This window comes from Teleopsis dalmanni, chromosome 2, assembly GCF_002237135.1.
Source record: "Teleopsis dalmanni isolate 2A chromosome 2, ASM223713v2, whole genome shotgun sequence".
In the NCBI taxonomy this organism is placed as follows: Eukaryota; Metazoa; Arthropoda; class Insecta; order Diptera; family Diopsidae; genus Teleopsis; species Teleopsis dalmanni.
Window position 1 is genome coordinate 175,918,164 of NC_051847.1, and position 19,978 is coordinate 175,938,141.

General features: G+C 30.6%; 2 protein-coding genes across 2 annotated transcripts in view; both read right to left on the reverse strand.

Moving 5' to 3' along the window:
* LOC119676229 overlaps window positions 1–15,499 on the reverse strand; it is a 17,900-nt gene extending 2,401 nt beyond the window's left edge. Inside the window, exons 1-40 of the mRNA XM_038087464.1 lie at window positions 15,452–15,499; window positions 15,048–15,156; window positions 14,790–14,984; window positions 13,627–13,788; window positions 13,409–13,558; window positions 8,516–8,629; window positions 8,220–8,441; window positions 7,964–8,125; window positions 7,694–7,888; window positions 7,293–7,442; window positions 7,069–7,221; window positions 6,647–7,009; window positions 6,443–6,592; window positions 6,178–6,387; window positions 5,969–6,121; window positions 5,738–5,911; window positions 5,507–5,668; window positions 5,283–5,450; window positions 5,068–5,217; window positions 4,833–5,015; window positions 4,620–4,769; window positions 4,229–4,549; window positions 4,019–4,168; window positions 3,757–3,957; window positions 3,546–3,698; window positions 3,315–3,488; window positions 3,084–3,245; window positions 2,860–3,027; window positions 2,645–2,794; window positions 2,410–2,592; window positions 2,197–2,346; window positions 1,806–2,126; window positions 1,596–1,745; window positions 1,334–1,534; window positions 1,123–1,275; window positions 892–1,065; window positions 661–822; window positions 437–604; window positions 222–371; window positions 27–169 (exon numbers count right to left, since the gene is read on the reverse strand). Coding sequence (XP_037943392.1) covers window positions 27–169; window positions 222–371; window positions 437–604; window positions 661–822; window positions 892–1,065; window positions 1,123–1,275; window positions 1,334–1,534; window positions 1,596–1,745; window positions 1,806–2,126; window positions 2,197–2,346; window positions 2,410–2,592; window positions 2,645–2,794; window positions 2,860–3,027; window positions 3,084–3,245; window positions 3,315–3,488; window positions 3,546–3,698; window positions 3,757–3,957; window positions 4,019–4,168; window positions 4,229–4,549; window positions 4,620–4,769; window positions 4,833–5,015; window positions 5,068–5,217; window positions 5,283–5,450; window positions 5,507–5,668; window positions 5,738–5,911; window positions 5,969–6,121; window positions 6,178–6,387; window positions 6,443–6,592; window positions 6,647–7,009; window positions 7,069–7,221; window positions 7,293–7,442; window positions 7,694–7,888; window positions 7,964–8,125; window positions 8,220–8,441; window positions 8,516–8,629; window positions 13,409–13,558; window positions 13,627–13,788; window positions 14,790–14,984; window positions 15,048–15,156; window positions 15,452–15,499 — 6,957 coding nt within the window. The remainder of the gene's footprint in view (window positions 1–26; window positions 170–221; window positions 372–436; window positions 605–660; window positions 823–891; window positions 1,066–1,122; window positions 1,276–1,333; window positions 1,535–1,595; window positions 1,746–1,805; window positions 2,127–2,196; window positions 2,347–2,409; window positions 2,593–2,644; window positions 2,795–2,859; window positions 3,028–3,083; window positions 3,246–3,314; window positions 3,489–3,545; window positions 3,699–3,756; window positions 3,958–4,018; window positions 4,169–4,228; window positions 4,550–4,619; window positions 4,770–4,832; window positions 5,016–5,067; window positions 5,218–5,282; window positions 5,451–5,506; window positions 5,669–5,737; window positions 5,912–5,968; window positions 6,122–6,177; window positions 6,388–6,442; window positions 6,593–6,646; window positions 7,010–7,068; window positions 7,222–7,292; window positions 7,443–7,693; window positions 7,889–7,963; window positions 8,126–8,219; window positions 8,442–8,515; window positions 8,630–13,408; window positions 13,559–13,626; window positions 13,789–14,789; window positions 14,985–15,047; window positions 15,157–15,451) is intronic.
* A 2,609-nt stretch (window positions 15,500–18,108) lies between these two features.
* Window positions 18,109–19,618, reverse strand: LOC119676230 (integumentary mucin C.1-like). Its single transcript, XM_038087465.1, has 6 exons — window positions 19,422–19,618; window positions 19,164–19,358; window positions 18,687–19,076; window positions 18,450–18,611; window positions 18,232–18,381; window positions 18,109–18,152 (listed from the first exon to the last, which is right to left on the reverse strand). The coding sequence occupies exons 1-6, from the start codon at window positions 19,606–19,608 to the stop codon at window positions 18,109–18,111; spliced, it is 1,128 nt and encodes a 375-aa protein (XP_037943393.1). The 5' UTR covers window positions 19,609–19,618.
* Between the last annotated feature and the right edge of the window lie 360 nt (window positions 19,619–19,978).

The following is a 19,978-nucleotide window of genomic DNA, read 5'->3' on the forward strand; positions in this document are numbered from 1 at the left end:
TCGAATATGCATTTATTTTTATATACCATACGACTACCATCATTACGTAAGGCACAGATATATTCATAATCATGTGTGCAAGTTTTAATACATGCATTTGTTGATAACGCTGAAGTTGTTGAAGTGGCATATAAGTCCGAACATGCTCCATTGGAAATGAAAATGTAACCTAAAAATATACATCTAATATATCAGCCTAAATAGATGTTTGGTATTCTTACTCTCTTTGTGACAATCATAAATGCATTCGTTATCAAATGTTTCCAGTTGATTATTACGCATTCCACACACTGGACTCTTATCCATTGAACAAAGAACAGAGCATTCATCTAATACCTTTGGACAATTTTCTTTGGATGTGATATAATAATCTGAGAATGAGATTGAACATTTTTTATTGACATGAAGAAGAGAAAACATAATAAGCATAATTTACCTGCATCACAGTCGAGTTGACATAAGTTTTCAAAAACTTTAAAGGTACCATCTCTTCCCATACCGCATACCGCGCCAGTTGCTGCTGAGCATTTTGATATACAACTATTAAAATCAGTTTCAATTGGTTGCAATCCAGTACATGTATTACTATTTAAAGACGTGCACGCTAAGAAAATACATTTGAAAATAAATAAAATTAATAAAGACTATTTTAATTCTTACTTCCTTCTCGGCAGTTAAGGATACAAGGGTTCTCAATTAGTTCAAGTTTTCCATTACAAGATGCGCATATTGGATCATATTGAATCACATGGCTTTCGGTACAATTCCTCACACATCCGTTTAACAATTCAGGACAATTATCTTTTGGTATCGGAACACAATCTGAAATTATCAAATATAGTTGGCCTTTAATTAAATACCTATTTCCTTTATCCTATTCAAGAATTTTACCTAAATTCATGCAAGTTAAATGACATTGACTTTGCTGTATCTCAATTCTACCATTTGAACACATTGAACAGATAGGCTCATAATCATTTGAGCAGATATCCGTACATGTAAATGGCGGCAAGCTTGCTGCTATAACGGATTCTGTACAAACACCATCTGTTGGTGGATTACATGCTGCAAGTAACAAGTTTTAATTTATTTAATCAAATAATCATCGAACAATTAACTTACTATTCTGTCTACATTCTTCTACTAGACATCTATTATCATATGTTTCGGGAACACCGTTGCAAATTGCACAAACTGGGATTTTATTTGGTAGACACTGACTTTCACATAATTTTAATGTTTGTTCACAATTTTCTTCAAATGTCTCAAAACACTCTGAAACGGTAGTCATTTATTATAATAAAAGCTTAAGTGAAATTATTTATCATCTTACCATGTGCGTGACACTCAAATTCGCATCTGTCGTCGAAAAACTTATATTGGCCATCTGTACATAAAGTACAAACTGATATAATATCTTTTGGATTTTGAGAACAATTTTTAATGCAATCGTTAACTGATGGATAACTTTCAATTTGAAGACCGTGAAGACTTGTACATGCACCTTTCGAATTCGGAACCATCTCGCAGCCACCTTTAAACATATATAAATGTTAAATGTTATATTCCATTTTAAATTATGATTTCATTCTTACGATGCTCATGGCAATCTAAATGGCATATGCTATCGAACGTTTCTAATTGTCCCCTACAATTTCCGCATGCTGGTTCATATACGTTAGAACACTGCGACTCACATAAACTCAGAATTTCTGGACAGTATCCTTCTTCCACTTCAACGCATTCTAAAAGTTACATTTTGCATAATTTTCTATTTTATTATTAGCAAGAGAGTCAAAATATACCTCTACTTCTGCAATTAAATCCGTAGTCATTATCAAATTTATAATATTGACGATCAGTACAGAGGGCACAGATAGGATCATATTGATATGAGTAAATACTTGTGCACTGATCAAATCTATATTTTGCTATTCTAGTGCTGGTTCTTGTAGTTATTGCGGTATAATTTGTGCTGGTATATGAAGTATAGTTACTCCATGTTGTATTATTATTCGTAGTTGTTGTAGTTGTATATGTCACTCCGGTTGTAGCATTCGATTGTGGACCGCTAACGTGTGTCGGTATCATATTGTCACAAGTTCCATACGATATAAACGTGCATGCTGAAAATCAAAAGGAATTAAAGATTTATCATATTATATTTTATATAACAAGCAACTATTTCAGTCTTACGTGGTATCTGACATTCCAAATTACACCTATGGTTGAAGGTTTTTCTGTCACCATTGCAATCTCCGCATGCTGGTACAAATTCTTGTGGACACTCCGATTCCAAATTAGGTAAAAGATCTCCACACATCTCTTTCGGTTGCATAACATGTACTAAGATGAATTTGTCATTATATTTATGTTTCTATTAAATTAAGTTATATGAGATCAGCTTACCGTCAGCGTAACAATCGAATATGCATTTATTTTTATATACCATACGACTACCATCATTACGTAAGGCACAGATATATTCATAATCATGTGTGCAAGTTTTAATACATGCATTTGTTGATAACGCTGAAGTTGTTGAAGTGGCATATAAGTCCGAACATGCTCCATTGGAAATGAAAATGTAACCTAAAAATATACATCTAATATATCAGCCTAAATAGATGTTTGGTATTCTTACTCTCTTTGTGACAATCATAAATGCATTCGTTATCAAATGTTTCCAGTTGATTATTACGCATTCCACACACTGGACTCTTATCCATTGAACAAAGAACAGAGCATTCATCTAATACCTTTGGACAATTTTCTTTGGATATGATATAATAATCTGAGAATGAGATTGAACATTTTTTATTGACATGAAGAAAAGAAAACATAATAAGCATAATTTACCTGCATCACAGTCGAGTTGACATAAGTTTTCAAAAACTTTAAAGGTACCATCTCTTCCCATACCGCATACCGCGCCAGTTGCTGCTGAGCATTTTGATATACAACTATTAAAATCAGTTTCAATTGGTTGCAATCCGGTACATGTATTACTATTTAAAGACGTGCACGCTAAGAAAATACATTTGAAAATAAATAAAATTAATAAAGACTATTTTAATTCTTACTTCCTTCTCGGCAGTTAAGGATACAAGGGTTCTCAATTAGTTCAAGTTTTCCATTACAAGATGCGCATATTGGATCATATTGAATCACATGGCTTTCGGTACAATTCCTCACACATCCGTTTAACAATTCAGGACAATTATCTTTTGGTATCGGAACACAATCTGAAATTATCAAATATAGTTGGCCTTTAATTAAATACCTATTTCCTTTATCCTATTCAATAGTTTTACCTGAATTCATGCAAGTTAAATGACATTGACTTTGCTGTATCTCAATTCTACCATTTGAACACATTGAGCAGATAGGCTCATAATCATTTGAGCAGATATCAGTACATGTAAATGGAGGCAAGCTTGCTGCTATAACGGATTCTGTACAAACACCATCTGTTGGTGGATTACATGCTGCAAGTAACAAGTTTTAATTTATTTAATAAAATAATCATCGAACAATTAACTTACTATTCTGTCTACATTCTTCTACTAGGCATCTATTGTCATATGTTTCGGGAACACCGTTGCAAATTGCACAAACTGGGATTTTATTTGGTAGACACTGACTTTCACATAATTTTAATGTTTGTTCACAATTTTCTTCAAATGTCTCAAAACACTCTGAAACGGTAGTCATTTATTATAATAAAAGCTTAAGTGAAATTATTTATCATCTTACCATGTGCGTGACACTCAAATTCGCATTTATCGTCGAAAAACTTATATTGACCATCTGTACATAGAGTACAAACTGATATAATATCTTTTGGATTTTGAGAACAATTTTTAATGCAATCGTTAACTGATGGATAACTTTCAATTTGAAGACCATGAATACTTGTACATGCACCTTTCGAATTCGGAACCATCTCGCAGCCACCTTTAAACATATATAAATGTTAAATGTTATATTCCATTTTAAATTATGATTTCATTCTTACGATGCTCATGGCAATCTAAATGGCATATGCTATCGAACGTTTCTAATTGACCCCTACAATTTCCGCATGCTGGTTCATACACGTTAGAGCACTGCGACTCACATAAATTCAGAAATTCTGGACAGTATCCTTCTTCCACTTCAACGCATTCTAAAAGGTAAATTTTGGATAATTTGTAACTTTATTATTAGCAAGAGAGTCAAAATATACCTCTACTTCTGCAATTAAATCCGTAGTCATTATCAAATTTATAATATTGACGATCAGTGCAGAGGGCACAGATAGGATCATATTGGTATGAGTAAATACTTGTGCACTGATCAAATCTATATTTTGCTATTCTAGTGCTGGTTCTTGTAGTTATTGCGGTATAATTTGTGCTGGTATATGAAGTATAGTTACTCCATGTTGTATTATTATTCGTAGTTGTTGTAGTTGTATATGTCACTCCGGTTGTAGCATTCGATTGTGGACCGCTAACGTGTGTCGGTATCATATTGTCACAAGTTCCATACGATATAAACGTGCATGCTGAAAATCAAAACGAATTAACGATTTATCATATTATATTTTATATAACAAGCAACTATTTCAGTCTTACTTGGTATCTGAGTTTCCAAAATACACCTATGGTAGAAGGTTTTTCTGTACCCATAGCAATCTCCGCATGCTGGAACGTATTCTTGTGGACACTCTGACTGTAAATTAATTAAAATATCTCTACACATCTCTTTTGGTTGCACAACATATCCTAAGATGAATTTTTAATTATATTTATGTTTCTATTAAATTAAGTTATATGAGATCAGCTTACCGTCAGCGTTACAATCGAGTATGCATTTATTTTTATATACCATACGACTACCATCATTACGTAAGGCACAGATATATTCATAATCATGTGTGCAAGTTTTAATACATGCATTTGTTGATAACGCTGAAGTTGTTGAAGTGGCATATAAGTCCGAACATGCTCCATTGGAAATGAAAATGTAACCTAAAAATATACATCTAATATATCAGCCTAAATAGATGTTTGGTATTCTTACTCTCTTTGTGACAATCATAAATGCATTCGTTATCAAATGTTTCCAGTTGATTATTACGCATTCCACACACTGGACTCTTATCCATTGAACAAAGAACAGAGCATTCATCTAATACCCTTGGACAATTTTCTTTGGATGTGATATAATAATCTGAGAATGAGATTGAACATTTTTTATTGACATGAAGAAAAGAAAACATAATAAGCATAATTTACCTGCATCACAGTCGAGTTGACATAAGTTTTCAAAAACTTTAAAGGTACCATCTCTTCTCATACCGCATACCGCGCCAGTTGCTGCTGAGCATTTTGATATACAACTATTAAAATCAGTTTCAATTGGTTGCAGTCCGGAACATGTATTACTATTTAAAGACGTGCATGCTAAGAAAATACATTTGAAAATAAATAAAATTAATAAAGACTATTTTAATTCTTACTTCCTTCTCGGCAGTTAAGGATACAAGAATTCTCAATAAGTTCGAGTTTTCCATTACAAGATGCGCATATTGGATCATATTGAATCACATGGCTTTCGGAACAATTCCTCACACATCCATTTAACAATTCAGGACAATTATCTTTTGGTATCGGAACACAATCTGAAATTATCAAATATAGTTGGCCTTTACTTAAATACCTATTTCCTTTATCCTATTCAATAGTTTTACCTAAATTCATGCAAGTCAAATGACATTGACTTTGCTGTATCTCAATTCTACCATTTGAACACATTGAGCAGATAGGCTCATAATCATTTGAGCAGATATCAGTACATGTAAATGGAGGCAAGCTTGCTGCTATAATGGATTCTGTACAAGCTCCGTCTGTTGGTGGAGTACATGCTGCAAGTAATAAGTTTAAATAGATTTAATCAAATAATCATCAAACAATTAACTTACTATCCTGTCTACATTCCTCTACTAAACATCTATTATCATATGTTTCGGCCACTCCATTGCAAATTGCACAAACGGGACTTTTATTTGGTAGACACTGACTTTCACATAATTTTAATGTTTGTTCACAATTTTCTTCAAATGTCTCGAAGCATTCTGAAAATTTATTAATATATCAAAAACTTGAAAGTCAGCATTGTTATTATTCTTACCATGCGCATGACAATCGAATTCGCATGAATCTGCGAAAAACCTAAACTGGCCATTTGTACATAAGGTACATACTGCTATAACTTCTCTTTCCATTGGATCACAATACCTAATACATTCTTCAACTGAATTGTAGGTAACAGTTTGAAGTAATTGATAACTCTGTAGACTTGTGCACGGACCTTTTAACCCCTCAACCTCTTCACAGCCACCTATAAACAAATTAATTTTAAGATTTGTATTCGATTTTTGAGTTATAGTTCTTACGATGTTCATGACATTCTAAATGACATGCGCTATTGAATGTTTCTAATTTTCCATTACAAACTCCGCATACTGGATTGTATCTGATAGAGCACTGAGCCTCACACATACTCAGAAAGCCAGGACAGTGTCCTTCTTCCACTTCAACGCATTCTGAAATTAAAATTATTTTTAAATCGCTCTTTTAGCAAGAAAATCTAATTTTACCTTTACTTCTGCAATTTAAACTGTACTCATTATCAAATTGATAATATTGGCGATCAGTGCAGAAGACGCAAATAGGAGCATATTCGAGTGGGTAATAACTCATACATAGGCCATATCTATATTTTGCTATCCTTGTGCTGGTTCTTATAGTTATTGCAGTATAGTTTGTACTTGTGTATGTGGTATAATTGCTCCATGTTGTTATATTATTCGTAGTTGCCGTAATTGTGTAATTCGATGAAGAAGACGACGAGGATGATGATGATGATGACGCCGATGGAGATGTCGCTGAAGATGTGGACGATCCGGAAGTATGATTTTCACTTATAATAGAACAGGAACCATAATGTTCTATTTTACATTCTGCAGATAATAAAAATTAAAGCACAATTTTTTATTTTTTATTTGAATTTCTTATTTACCTTCAGTGCAGTTTTGATTTTTAAATTCACATTCATTTGGAAACGTTATCATATTTCCATTGCAATTTCCGCATATAGGATTAGTTTCCTCTTGACATGTTTGCTCACACGGTTTCACACATTTACCTTCCCATTCCTCCCATGTGAGGCAATCTTTTAATAAAAAGTAGAATGATTACTTTACTGCTATACAAATTATTAATTATTTAGATATTTAAACTTACTTTTTTTACATCTATCTTGTTCCATAAAGCATTGATTTTGATATTCCACTAATGTGCCATTACATACGCCACAGTATGGTTCATGAAATACTGGACAATTACTCTCGCATTCACAAGGCCCTTCGTTGTTTATGACGCAAGCTCCGACAACTAAAATAATATATTATGACTTAATAGTGCTTTAAAGTGTTCGAGCATTACAATATTCAAATATATACGTATAACCGCATATGCTCGAATATATGTTTATACTAATCGCTGTCCTCGAGCACAAGCATTCTCAAACATCAAGATACTTGAAGATTTGATCAGCAAAAATAATATTTTATGTTCTGATATTGAACACTATATAAACCAAGTTTAAATAGTGTTTGAAGATAAGATCGTCTAATTGTACATACCGTTTTTGTATAAACAATTTTCTGCTAACAGTTCACAATCATTGATAAAAGTTTTTTTTGTGCCTAAACAATCGCCACAGACTAGAGTATGAATTGATGAGTTACATCTCTGGTTACACTCTCCATCTCGTATCAATGGTAGTGTCAGAATTGCATCCTTACTTTTACACTCACCCCTCCTTTCGTCAGTACATACTATAAATATATTGTACATATTATACATTATACGATTTATATTAATTTACAATAATTTAAATAAATATAAATCACCTTTTCTGCATTTGATATTTTTTAAGTGACATTCGTTGTGAAAGGTTTCTTCTACGCCATTACATGTAGCACAGTACGGATCAGGAGTATCAGGACACGTAGTTTCGCACTTATCTGTAGAACAAGCCCCTAATCTTATCAGTGAACATTTTGCGTTGATTGCTGTTATATTAGGTAAAATGAAGAAGTTTCAATGATATATTAACACGTTACATTAATAATTAATTATTTATATAATATCATAAAATATTATTACCTTTAAAGCGGCACTCCCTGATTTCATACTTGCATATATTTCCAATTGTATTTCTTATGCCATTACATTCTTCACAAACTGGCGCAAATGTGTTTGGACATGGCTTTTCGCATGGATCAATAACGATGATATCATCTGGATCTATTTCTTCCTCTTCTTCCACTTCTATCTCTTCGACCTCTGTTACAGTAGCGCATAAGCCATAATTCTTTAAGATACAAACTAAAATGCAAAAATACATTATTGTTTTTTTTTTTAATTTGAATTTATTTAAAAATTATTTTTTTGAATTTCACCTGGCCCAGCACAATTTCGCAATTGAAATTGACAAGGATTACTAAAGCTTCGTAATTCTCCTCCACAATCGGCACAAACTGGATTATATTCGGTCATGCATTGTTGATTACACGCTGTTGTATGAACGTAGGTGTAAAGCAGGGAATTTAGAATCAAAATTATACAAATCCTGTAAATACAACTCATTTCAGATAAATTATGAAACTGATTTGCTGTAACGTTCATCAACGCTTTTATATATCATATGGGTGCATACATTGCAGATAAAAATAAATTAACAATGCCCCTTTATCTGCAGGTTATTACTTTTCAAAAATCACAAGTTAGTAAATATCACCATAAATTATTTGCATTTTGGAAATATAGAATTTTAACCGATAGAACTTGAAATGTATCTGCGCTCTAGAGTCAATGTCCCAAAAATTAAATAATGTCGTTTATATATTTTTCAATCAGTTAATGGAATTGTATTTGTTTTTTCTTATTCACATTGATATGATTATCATGCGCTTATCATAACGAAATCATTGTACCCAATTTGTAGATCACTGGGTCACTTAAATACTTTCTATAAATCATATACTGGGTGTTATTCATAAAGTGTCATGAATACAGTTAGTGTCCCAACAAAATAATTATATATAAACGGATATCAAGATTTATATTTACAGGGGCAAGTTGTAAATTGTTAGAGATAAAATCACACAGATGGCGCACGCAGTATGATGTCCCATTACTTTTTTAAAAACTGTACCTTTTTGTTTTTAACTGTCAAGTTTTGTAAAGAGTTAATTGTGTGGTTTTATTTTTATATAATGTGTTCAAAATACATGTATTAGATTAGGCAATTTTAATATAATGAAATTTGTTTAATGAGTGATATATACTAATATCCGGGCACACTCAAAATTCAACAATAAAGTAACCCTAATATTTCACACTCTCTTATAAAAAGATTACACCTGCAACTATTCCGTGTTTTAGGAGGAGGTGAATTCTTTTCACCCTTATAAAAAGCGAAGAAGCAAAGAAAGTTATATTCGGATTATCTACCAGGTCCATCACAATCGAAATCACTTATAGGGACATTCAACATAAAATAATAATTGTATGCTACTAAGAAAAATCAGAATCATTACGGGATTTCTGGTAAGATACTATAGGTTAATTGGGAACTTACTGTTATGAAACTAGTAGATGTTGGTGGTTCTGTAACTACCCAGTTGGAATACTCAACTTTGCAGATTATGTCTTCAATACAATCACAAAAATAATTACTTTTTATTATGGGTACTCTCTTTAATAACAGTGCCCATAGCAACATATTTTATTTCAGTAGATAAAATTTTTAATACATATCTCTTAATGTGCCAGGTATTTTGGGCCAAAAATAGAACAACAAAAAACACATAGAAATGACGCAGCAGCTAAGCGGTCATTTTTTTATACCAAAGGTCATTGGTTCGATGCCTCCACAGATTATTTTTGAAATGCTAAGTGTCTTTGCAATTTAATAAAAATCAAATTTAAATACTTATAAAACTAGAAGATATATATAAATTAATATATATATATCAATAATTTATTTTAATTTTAATAAAACATTTCAAAAAATATTTAAAAGATTTTTAAAAAAAAATATTTGATCTCGTTTTCTTCTTTATTTAAAGGGAAAAAATTAGAATTTTTAAGGGCACAAAAAATAGAAGTAATTATACAAAAATGGTAAGTTAGTAGCTACTCTAAGAGTGCAATGTTTTTAATGGAACGCATATGATGTGCAAGACATGGACGCATTCAGACTTCAACACGTGTACGCAAAATGTCATCGACGACATTTGAAGAATTTGTTTAAAGTTGTCTTCGATGGTCATCAATTATTTAAAGTGATCGATCTACAAATATAGGTCCATGCATTCAAAACATCTTTAAAGACGGATCAATCTGTTTCCACATTGTTATTTATTTTGCTAGTCAATTCTGTGTATTACTAATCTCAATACAAATCCTAATCTTAATCCTGATTTCAACACCAGCATCAATAGAGAAAAATCCGAACAATATTAATTAATAATTAATAACAAATACGATTATACTACTAATAATAGCAAAAAATACGCTAAATGCTAATTAAAAAGTAGAAGTGAATTTAAACAAAAGAAACAAAAACAGACTCTCTTCTGAGATCTTTCACAAGAATATATTACTTGTATAAGAAAGATAATTCTATCATATGAAATGCTACTAAGGATAATAAGGGAGTGATATACAAAGAATAAAAAATAGATGTATACTCGTATGAAAATTTTAAAATAAAGGACATATTTTTGACAAGATGTTTTAGAGATATTTGAATTTTAATAAGTACGTTAAATATAATTCTTCCTCAGTCAATGTTCAGTAACTGAGGGTGCAGTGTATCTAGCCCAATATTGAACATCCTTCATCCCTTTCTCCTTATAATATCTTTTAGGTCTTGAACCAAAAATTGTTTATTTATTATTAACGAAACATGTACCCTGTATCTTCTATATATTATACATATTATATTATTATTATTATTATTTTAATAAATACGTTAAATATAATTCTTCCTCAGTCAATGTTCAGTGACTGAGGGTGCAGTGTATCTAGCCCAATATTGAACATCCTTCATCCCTTTCTCTTTATAATATCTTTTAAGTCTTGAACCAAATAATTGATTATTTATTATTAACGAAACATATACCCTGTATCTTCTATATATTATACATATTATATTATTATTATTGTATCTTCTACGAAACATATACCCTGTATCTACATATATTATACATAATATATTATAATTATTAATTATTTACTTGTTTTAAATAAATTATTATTTATTGTGCTATTGAAGTAAATTAGTATTAATTACAACAATATAATTTAAAATTATTCAAATTACACATATGGAAAAAAACTGAAGACTATAAGATAAAAAACAAAGAAATATTTTTTAGACATTGCCACCGGTCACCTATTTAATTTACTTATGATAACCCCACAAATTTTTGATAGCAGTCAAAAAACTCTTTGAATGTTGCTAAGATAAAGTGCTAGTCTCTTGAAATGTTTTATCTTAGAAGGATAAAACTTGAAATTTAAATTTTATTTTTTTATACCATTCATCTACCATTATAGTAAGTGATTGAATTTGTATCAATTTTTGTAAAGCAGTGAAGTAGAGTCTTCCATTATAAAGAATATTATTATATATATATCAAAGTTTAATCATCTAAACCAATCTCTCTCATCTACAATACAAAATAATTACTTAATATTTAATTTAAAGATGTTTTATCTGTGATATAGTGTAATTTTTATTGTGATTATATCTCGACACTAACAATATATATAATATATTTCATATTTGACTCTAAGGATATGTATTGAAAAAGCAAAGATATTGAATATTATTTATATGCACTTTCTATACAGCCAATAATTACGGTCAATAAGGTAAATATTTTACATCAGACACAGAAGCTTCAAGTTCTGGCGTTAAAATGAAAAAAAGAGGGGTATGGAGTGTTAGATGGAGATAACTGCATCGATTCATTCCATCAAGTTCTTGACCAATATGTTAATTCTATGAAAAGTACTTTATATTTCATTTCCTCCACTGTAATAAAAATATAATGACAAACGATATTTAAAAGCTTGATTTGTTGGAATCACAAGTACAAAGTTATTTAGAATAAGTATTAGATTACAAAAAGGATTTGGACTCCCAGTGGAATAGAATACGAAAACTATAAAAGACATTTTTTTTGCAACAAAATAAACGTCTTTCGTGCAGGAATTTCTAATTTCAGACGAAGCAATAACTCACATATTATTAATTTTCTCCTGGATTAGAATGTGATCAAACATCTCATCGTGTATCTATCAAAGAAGACATATTGTTACATCAAACAGATTTTTCATGCTGTTCTAGAAATGGCCGTTAACAACCCCTATATGATATTTATAACCTCAGTTCTGTTCTATTGAGAAATGACACCTTTTTGTACTCAGACCAACTCCTTAAACTACAGGTTATATAAAATATCGCACCAGTACGTTATTCAGAAAAATATTTATTCAATTTTTGTTTTTGATAATGGAAGTCGAATATTGGACATTTTTTCCAAATTTTAGTTAAATTTATACACTTTGATTAAATTAACATAACACAAAATATAATAAAATTAATTAATATAACAAAAATTGTCATATATTGGATTGAGCAAAAACTTCTTGACGCTTTTCCGTTCTTAGATAGATGACAGAACACTTAATTATTACAAGTAATTGGCAATTGCCTGACAAGTATTTAGACAAATATATTGTCTAATTTTGTTCTCAAACTTTGTAAAAAATGTTTTTTGGTCTGATGAGTCTACTTTCGAGAAAGTCAATGGAGAAATGGATAGTTTTACAAAAATGTGACATGTAAGCAACCACTATAAATTAATAGTGCCAGACCACAGATATATAATATATAGATATAAATAGATTAAATCAACATATCTCCATTCCTTCCGGTATTTGAAATAATATCATGTAAACATAAAATGTACCTAAACAACGAGAACTATGAAAATTTCCAGACTCTTATAAAACCTTGCAATTCCAATAAAAGAAATTAATCGAAAATATAATCAATGTCGATAAAAAAAATAACATCAAATAATTATAGAGCAGTCCAAATATAATTCCTTTCCGGGTTTATTTTGTTTATATCAGTAAAATTTATTAAAATTTTATATTAAGAGTTTACAGAAAATATTAAGTTTAACATAACAACCTGAAAATGAAAAGTTGTGAGAAATGGGTAAATTAAACATTATATTAGATATAGAAAAATGAAATTTCTGATTCCTTACCATTGTTCAATTCACAATTCTTCATATCATATTTACATGAATTATCGAACAACATTAACTGTCCATTGCACTTAGCACACACTGGTTCTCCAGTAGCTGGGCATGGTTTTACACAGGGATTACAGACACCTACAGTGACTCCGGTACATCCTAAAAATGTTCAAAGAATCACAATTTTTTCAAACTTTTCTAAAAAATTATCTTTGAAGTCATATCACCTTGGTCAGGGCAATTCCATTTTTTATAATAACACATATTTCTGAAATTAATACGTTTGCCGGGACAATGCGCACAAACTGGGTTATGAACGTCCGAACAATTTCTTGCACAAGGATTAGGAGTTGTTGTAATACAAGGACCGTTAGATTGAAATACACAGGCTAATATAGACATCAATCAAAATAAATTAGATACTTCTAACAATAATGATCGAAATTCAAATATTTACTTGGTACATCACAGTTTTGCTTACGAAGAAAGCATATATTCCTGAAGGTTCTACGTACTTTACCATCACACAAACCACAAACTTGATTTATTTCAGTAGGACATTCTCTAGTACATGCTGGATGCTTGGTTGTTGTTGTGGTTTTCTTTGTGGTTGTTGTCGATTTTTTTGTTGTGGTGGTTGTAGTTGGTTGTTTTGTTGTTGTGGTTGTAGTCGGTTGTTTTGTTGTTGTAGTCGTTGTCGGTTGTTTCGTTGTTGTAGTCGTTGTCGGTTGTTTTGTTGTTGTGGTTGTAGTTGGCTCTTTCGTTGTTGTGGTTGTAGTCGGTTGTTTTGTTGTTGTGGTTGTAGTTGGCTCTTTCGTTGTTGTAGTCGTTGTCGGTTGTTTTGTTGTTGTGGTTGTAGTTGGCTCTTTCGTTGTTGTGGTTGTAGTCGGTTGTTTTGTTGTTGTGGTTGTAGTTGGCTCTTTTGTTGTTGTAGTCGTAGTGGGTTGTTTTGTTGTTGTGGTTGTAGTTGGCTCTTTCGTTGTTGTGGTTGTAGTCGGTTGTTTTGTTGTTGTGGTTGTAGTTGGCTCTTTTGTTGTTGTAGTTGTAGTCGGTTGTTTTGTTGTTGTGGTTGTAGTTGGATGTTTTGTTGTTGTTGTTGTTGTAGTCGGGTGTTTTGTTGTTGTGGTTGTAGTTGGCTCTTTTGTTGTTGTAGTTGTAGTCGGATGTTTTGTTGTTGTGGTTGTAGTCGGATGTTTTGTTGTTGTGGTTGTAGTTGGTTCTTTTGTTGTTGTAGTTATAGTCGGTTGTTTTGTTGTAATGGTTGTAGATGGTGTACAATGTCCATATGACTTATATACGCAATCTATACAATATACATTGTAGTTAGTATTACAAAGAATTTGCGACTAACAAAAATTTTTCACTTTTAATTAATATCAAATATACTCACTTTCTTCATTACAATTTAATAAACACATATTATTAAACATTTTCAAATGTCCATTGCAATTTCCACAAACTGGTACACTTACGGCTACACTGCGACATTCATCGTCACAACTTCGAGGAGTAGCACTTGTTATAAGTGCTGTGCTAGTTTCAGTGTTATGCGATGGACAAGCGCCAGAAGATACTAAATAACAATCTAGAATATTCCAATTATAAAATTCATATAATTGTTCAAATATCTTATCTGATTTCATATTACCATAATCACAAAATAGATGACATGAACTTCTGAAGGTAACTTCTCTATTATCGATGCATTCACCGCATACAGGTCTATCTTGCTTACTGTGTTCCTGATCACATGAGTCCTGACAAGTTTTTATATAAGTGCCAATTACAAATGCAAAAAATTGCAGTAAAATAAAACATCTATAATTCGCAATCATCTTCACTTAATTAAACATTTAAATTGAAAACGTTATTGTCAAGTTAGGTACTTATATAGCTGAATACATTTAATTTACATATTTCTGAAGCATATAGCTATATGTATATTTGACATGATAAAGTTATTTGAAAATCAACAGTTCTAACTGTTCAAATACATTTACTCTACAAAAATATAGGTTCTTGACCTGAATAGACAAATACTTCCCAAATTACTTGGATTTTCTTAACAAATTTTAATTTAGAGTACCCTACAGTTGCCATTTTTATATATAAAAACCAAGGCTTCGTTCTATAATAACCAAAGGCTTCGAACCGGAACGGAACAAAAAACCGAAAAAAACGGATATATTTATCGAAGCGAAAACCGGAACCGAATTGTTATTTTTTTGTTTTGAACAGGGTCGAAAACCAGAACGGAAAAAATTCCGGTTCGAAGCCCTGATAATAACATATACTCACTCCAGAGTTCTATATTTGTGTGGAACTTACTTTTTTTAAACTTATTTAAGCTTTTACAGTATGTTAGCATGCCTAGCCATTGTTTAGATTTTTAAATAATATATATACAAAATACGGTTCTCTTGAAAAAACTTTTCCACTAAATCTATGAACATTTACATTGGCATTTTAAATCCAAATTAATCTGTGCTTGTTTTTTTTTTTAAATAGACTCTGCTCCACAAAATTATATGAAATGGCTAATTTAAATTACAACTTTTAATGGTAGAACTCCAATTTCTGTCCTATCTAGATAGCTTCAGTAAACTCTAGCTAACACGAGTCACTGGAGAACATACATATAAGTCTACAAAATCTACAATTTCGATATTTGAAATTAATTGTTATTTTTAGACTAATAAAAGATAAAAATTAATTTTTTTTTTAATTTTATTTCTAACGGATACGTCGACAAAATAAAACAAATATTATTCACATGCTCTTAAATTCAATCATTTTATATGTTATGTTAATATTATTTCATATATTATTTAAAAGACTACAAGTATTTTAATATAGAAACTTAAAAAGGAATGTATGTAATTATTTTATCTACATAAAGAAAGGTTTTTTTATCTATATAAAGAAAGGACTTTTATCTATATAACGAAAGGATTTTATAGAGATAAGGATACATTATATTGAAATGTAAAAGAAGTGTCCACAACTATATAAATATCATTGGAAAATTTATATATCTTTCAACTAGTATTTAAGTTTTATCGTCAAATAAATGACATTTTACACAAAGAAATTCACATCAGATATATTATCTGATATTAAATAGATTGATTAAAATCCATAGCTATCCAGATAAACTAAGTAATTGTATTTAATTTATTTTTTTCTCTTCTTTGCTTGATCAAACGCGAGTTAGTATCTAAAACACTTTTACTCAATAGTGTCTGTGACTGTGACGGGGCGTGCCCTATCTGGAAGGGTGTGCGGCCCTTCTACAATGATGTTGTTTTTATATGTACAGTTTAAATCAGAAATGATAAATTGAAAGAGATATGATTTTTTATTAATAATAACTATATTACATTAGGCAATAATATATTCACAATATAATATTTAGCAATTCGTTAATAAAATAACATATGAAATAAATTGAATATTAATTTATATATAAAAGTTTAATATTATATCAATATGACTCTTGACTCTCAAGTCTTTCTCATGTACCATGAGCTTTTAGCATATCTACATATATTCTGATAAGTTCAGAGTTTTCTAATGGTAGATGGAGTAGCATTGCCATACTTAACACAGTCATAAAATAGTTTAGGTCTAATTATTTGCTTATAAAGCATTTTATTTACTCAACTTTTCTTGTGTTAAAGGTTTTAGTGCATTGAAAAGTTAGACCTAAGAGTTTAACATTGTATTCCTATTCTATTTCCACATTATTGACTTTTTCCTTGCATTTTGATTTGTACGTCTTCCAATGATCGTAGGCTTCATCTTTTCAGCATTTACCACAATTCTCCACCTGCGAAAGTAACTCATTATTTTATCAATATAAAATAATAAATTGTTTGAAATAGAATTAGCATTTTTGTCAGCACTTATAATTCAGAAGTCGTCAGCAAAAATCGAAATTGTGTTCATAAATTCCAAAGTAAAACCTGCTGTATATATATAAATAATGCAATAAATAATACAATACAATAATAATACAATAAAGGAAATAATGGGGATCCTTGAGGGACGCCCGCTTCAATTTTCTTTACAGAGGAAAAGTGGTTTTGAACTGTAACCAAGAACTTTCTATTTGATAGAAAGTTTGCTTAAAGACTTATGGAATATCATAATTATATAGTTCGATGATCAATCTGTTATGTAACACCTTATCGAACGATTCAGCGATGTTAAACAAGACCACTCCAGTAGATTTCACTTCGCTGAGAACTTAAAATTAAACAAATGCCAAAATGGTTTAATTTTTATAAGATAAATTTTCATATATTGGGTTGGACGCAAGGGTTTTGCTTGATAGGTGGGAGATCAATTGATTATTACAAGTAGTTATCAAAAAACATATTTTATTTATTTTGTTCTGAAACTTTATTTGTGAAAAATATTTTTTGGTGTGGGGAGTCTATTCTCAAAAAAGTCCATGAAAAAATGGATTGATTTCCAGAAGAATGAAGTGTAAGCAGATATAATAAAATAGACCGTAAAATTGATTAACACAAAGAGAACTATGAATAGTTCCAAACTATTAGAAAACCTAAAAATTCTACAATAATAGAAATTTCAGATGGTAGTCGAAAATATGTACAACGTGGAATAATTTTTAACCAGCACAAAAAAAAATACAATTTGTTTTTCGTTTTATTTTATTTATAACAGTAAAATTTATTAAAATTTTATTTTAAAAATTTACAGAAAATGTTAAGTTTAACATAACAACCTGAAAATGAAAAGTTGTGAGAAATGAGTAAATTAAACATTAAATTAGATATAGAAAAGTGAAATTTCTGATTTCTTACCATTGTTCAGTTCACAATTCTTCATATCATATTTACATGAATTATCGAACAACATTAACTGTCCATTACACTTAGCACACACTGGTTCTCCAGTAGCTGGGCATGGTTTTACACAGGGATTGCAGACACCTACAGTGACTCCGGTACATCCTAAAAATGTTCAAAGAATCACAATTTTTTAAAACTTTTCTAAAAAATTATCTTTGAAGTCATATCACCTTGGTCAGGGCAATTCCATTTATTATAATAACACATATTTCTGAAATTAATACGTTTGCCAGGACAATGAGCACAAACTGGGTTATGAACGTCCGAACAATTTCTAGCACAAGGATTAGGAGTTGTTGTAATACAAGGACCGTTAGATTGAAATACACAGGCTAATATAGACATCAATCAAAATAAATTAGATACTTCTAACAACTTCTAACAATAATCGAAATTCAAATATTTACTTGGTACATCACAGTTTTGCTTACGAAGAAAGCATATATTCCTGAAGGTTCTACGTACTTTACCATCACACAAACCACAAACTTGATTTATTTCAGTAGGACATTCTCTAGTACATGCTGGATGCTTGGTTGTTGTTGTAGTTTTTATTGTGGTCGTTGTTGTAGGTGCTTTTGTTGTTGTAGTTGTAGTTGTAATCGGATGTTTTGTAGTTGTGGTTGTAGTTGTAATCGGATGTTCTGGTGTTGTGGTTGTAGTTGTAATCGGATGTTCTGGTGTTGTGGTTGTAGTTGTAATCGGGTGTTCTGGTGTTGTGGTTGTAGTTTTAATCGGGTGTTCTGGTGTTGTGGTTGTAGATGGTGTACAATGTCCATATGACTTATATACGCAATCTATACAATATACATTGTAGTTAGTATTACAAAGAATTTGCGACTAACAAAAGCTTTTCACCTTTAATCAATATTAAACATACTCACTTTCTTCATTACAATTTAATAAACACATATTATTAAACATTTTCAAATGTCCATTGCAATTTCCACAAACTGGTACACTTACGGCTACACTACGACATTCATCATCACAATTCCGAGGAGGAGCACTTGTTATAAGTGCTGTGCTAGTTTCAGTGTTATGCGATGGACAAGCGCCAGAAGATACTAAATAACAATCTAGAATATTCCAATTATAAAATTCATATAATTGTTCAAATATCTTATCTGATTTCATATTACCATAATCACAAAATAGATGACATGAACTTTTGAAGGTAACTTCTCTATTATCGATGCATTCACCGCATACAGGACTATCTTGCTTACTGTGTTCCTGATCACATGACTCCTGACAGATTTCTTTATAAGTGCTAACTGCAAACGCAAAAAATTGCAGTAAAATAAAACTTCTATAATTCACAATCATCTTCACTTAGTTAAACACTTAAATTGCAAATGTTATTGCAAAGTTAGGTCCTTATATAGCTGAATTATTTGATTTACATTTTTCCAAAGCATATAGCTATATATATATATATTTGATACGATAAAGCTATTTGAAAATCAACACATCTAACAGTTCAAATAAATTCACTTAGCAAAAATTAAGGTTATTGACCTGAATAGATAAATACTTCCCAAAAATATTCGGATTTTCTTAACAAATCTTAATTTAGAATACCCTACAGTTGGTATTTATATATAACTGAAAATAAAATATTATCTACTGCACATATCTACTGCAGATACTCCCACTTCTTATGAGAGAAATATTCTCTTACTATTAAATAGAAGAA

What these genes read in the sequence shown, in the direction of transcription:
- LOC119676230 (XM_038087465.1), bottom strand. Translation starts at nt 19,608, where the DNA reads ATGATTGTGAATTATAGAAGTTTTATTTTACTGCAATTTTTTGCGTTT. An exon ending in GCAAAACTGTGATGTACCAA is followed by an intron (nt 18,612 to 18,686) that starts GTAAATATTTGA and finishes TGTCTATATTAG; the next exon opens with CCTGTGTATTTCAATCTAAC. An exon ending in GAATTGTGAACTGAACAATG is followed by an intron (nt 18,153 to 18,231) that starts GTAAGAAATCAG and finishes TTTCATTTTCAG; the next exon opens with GTTGTTATGTTAAACTTAAC.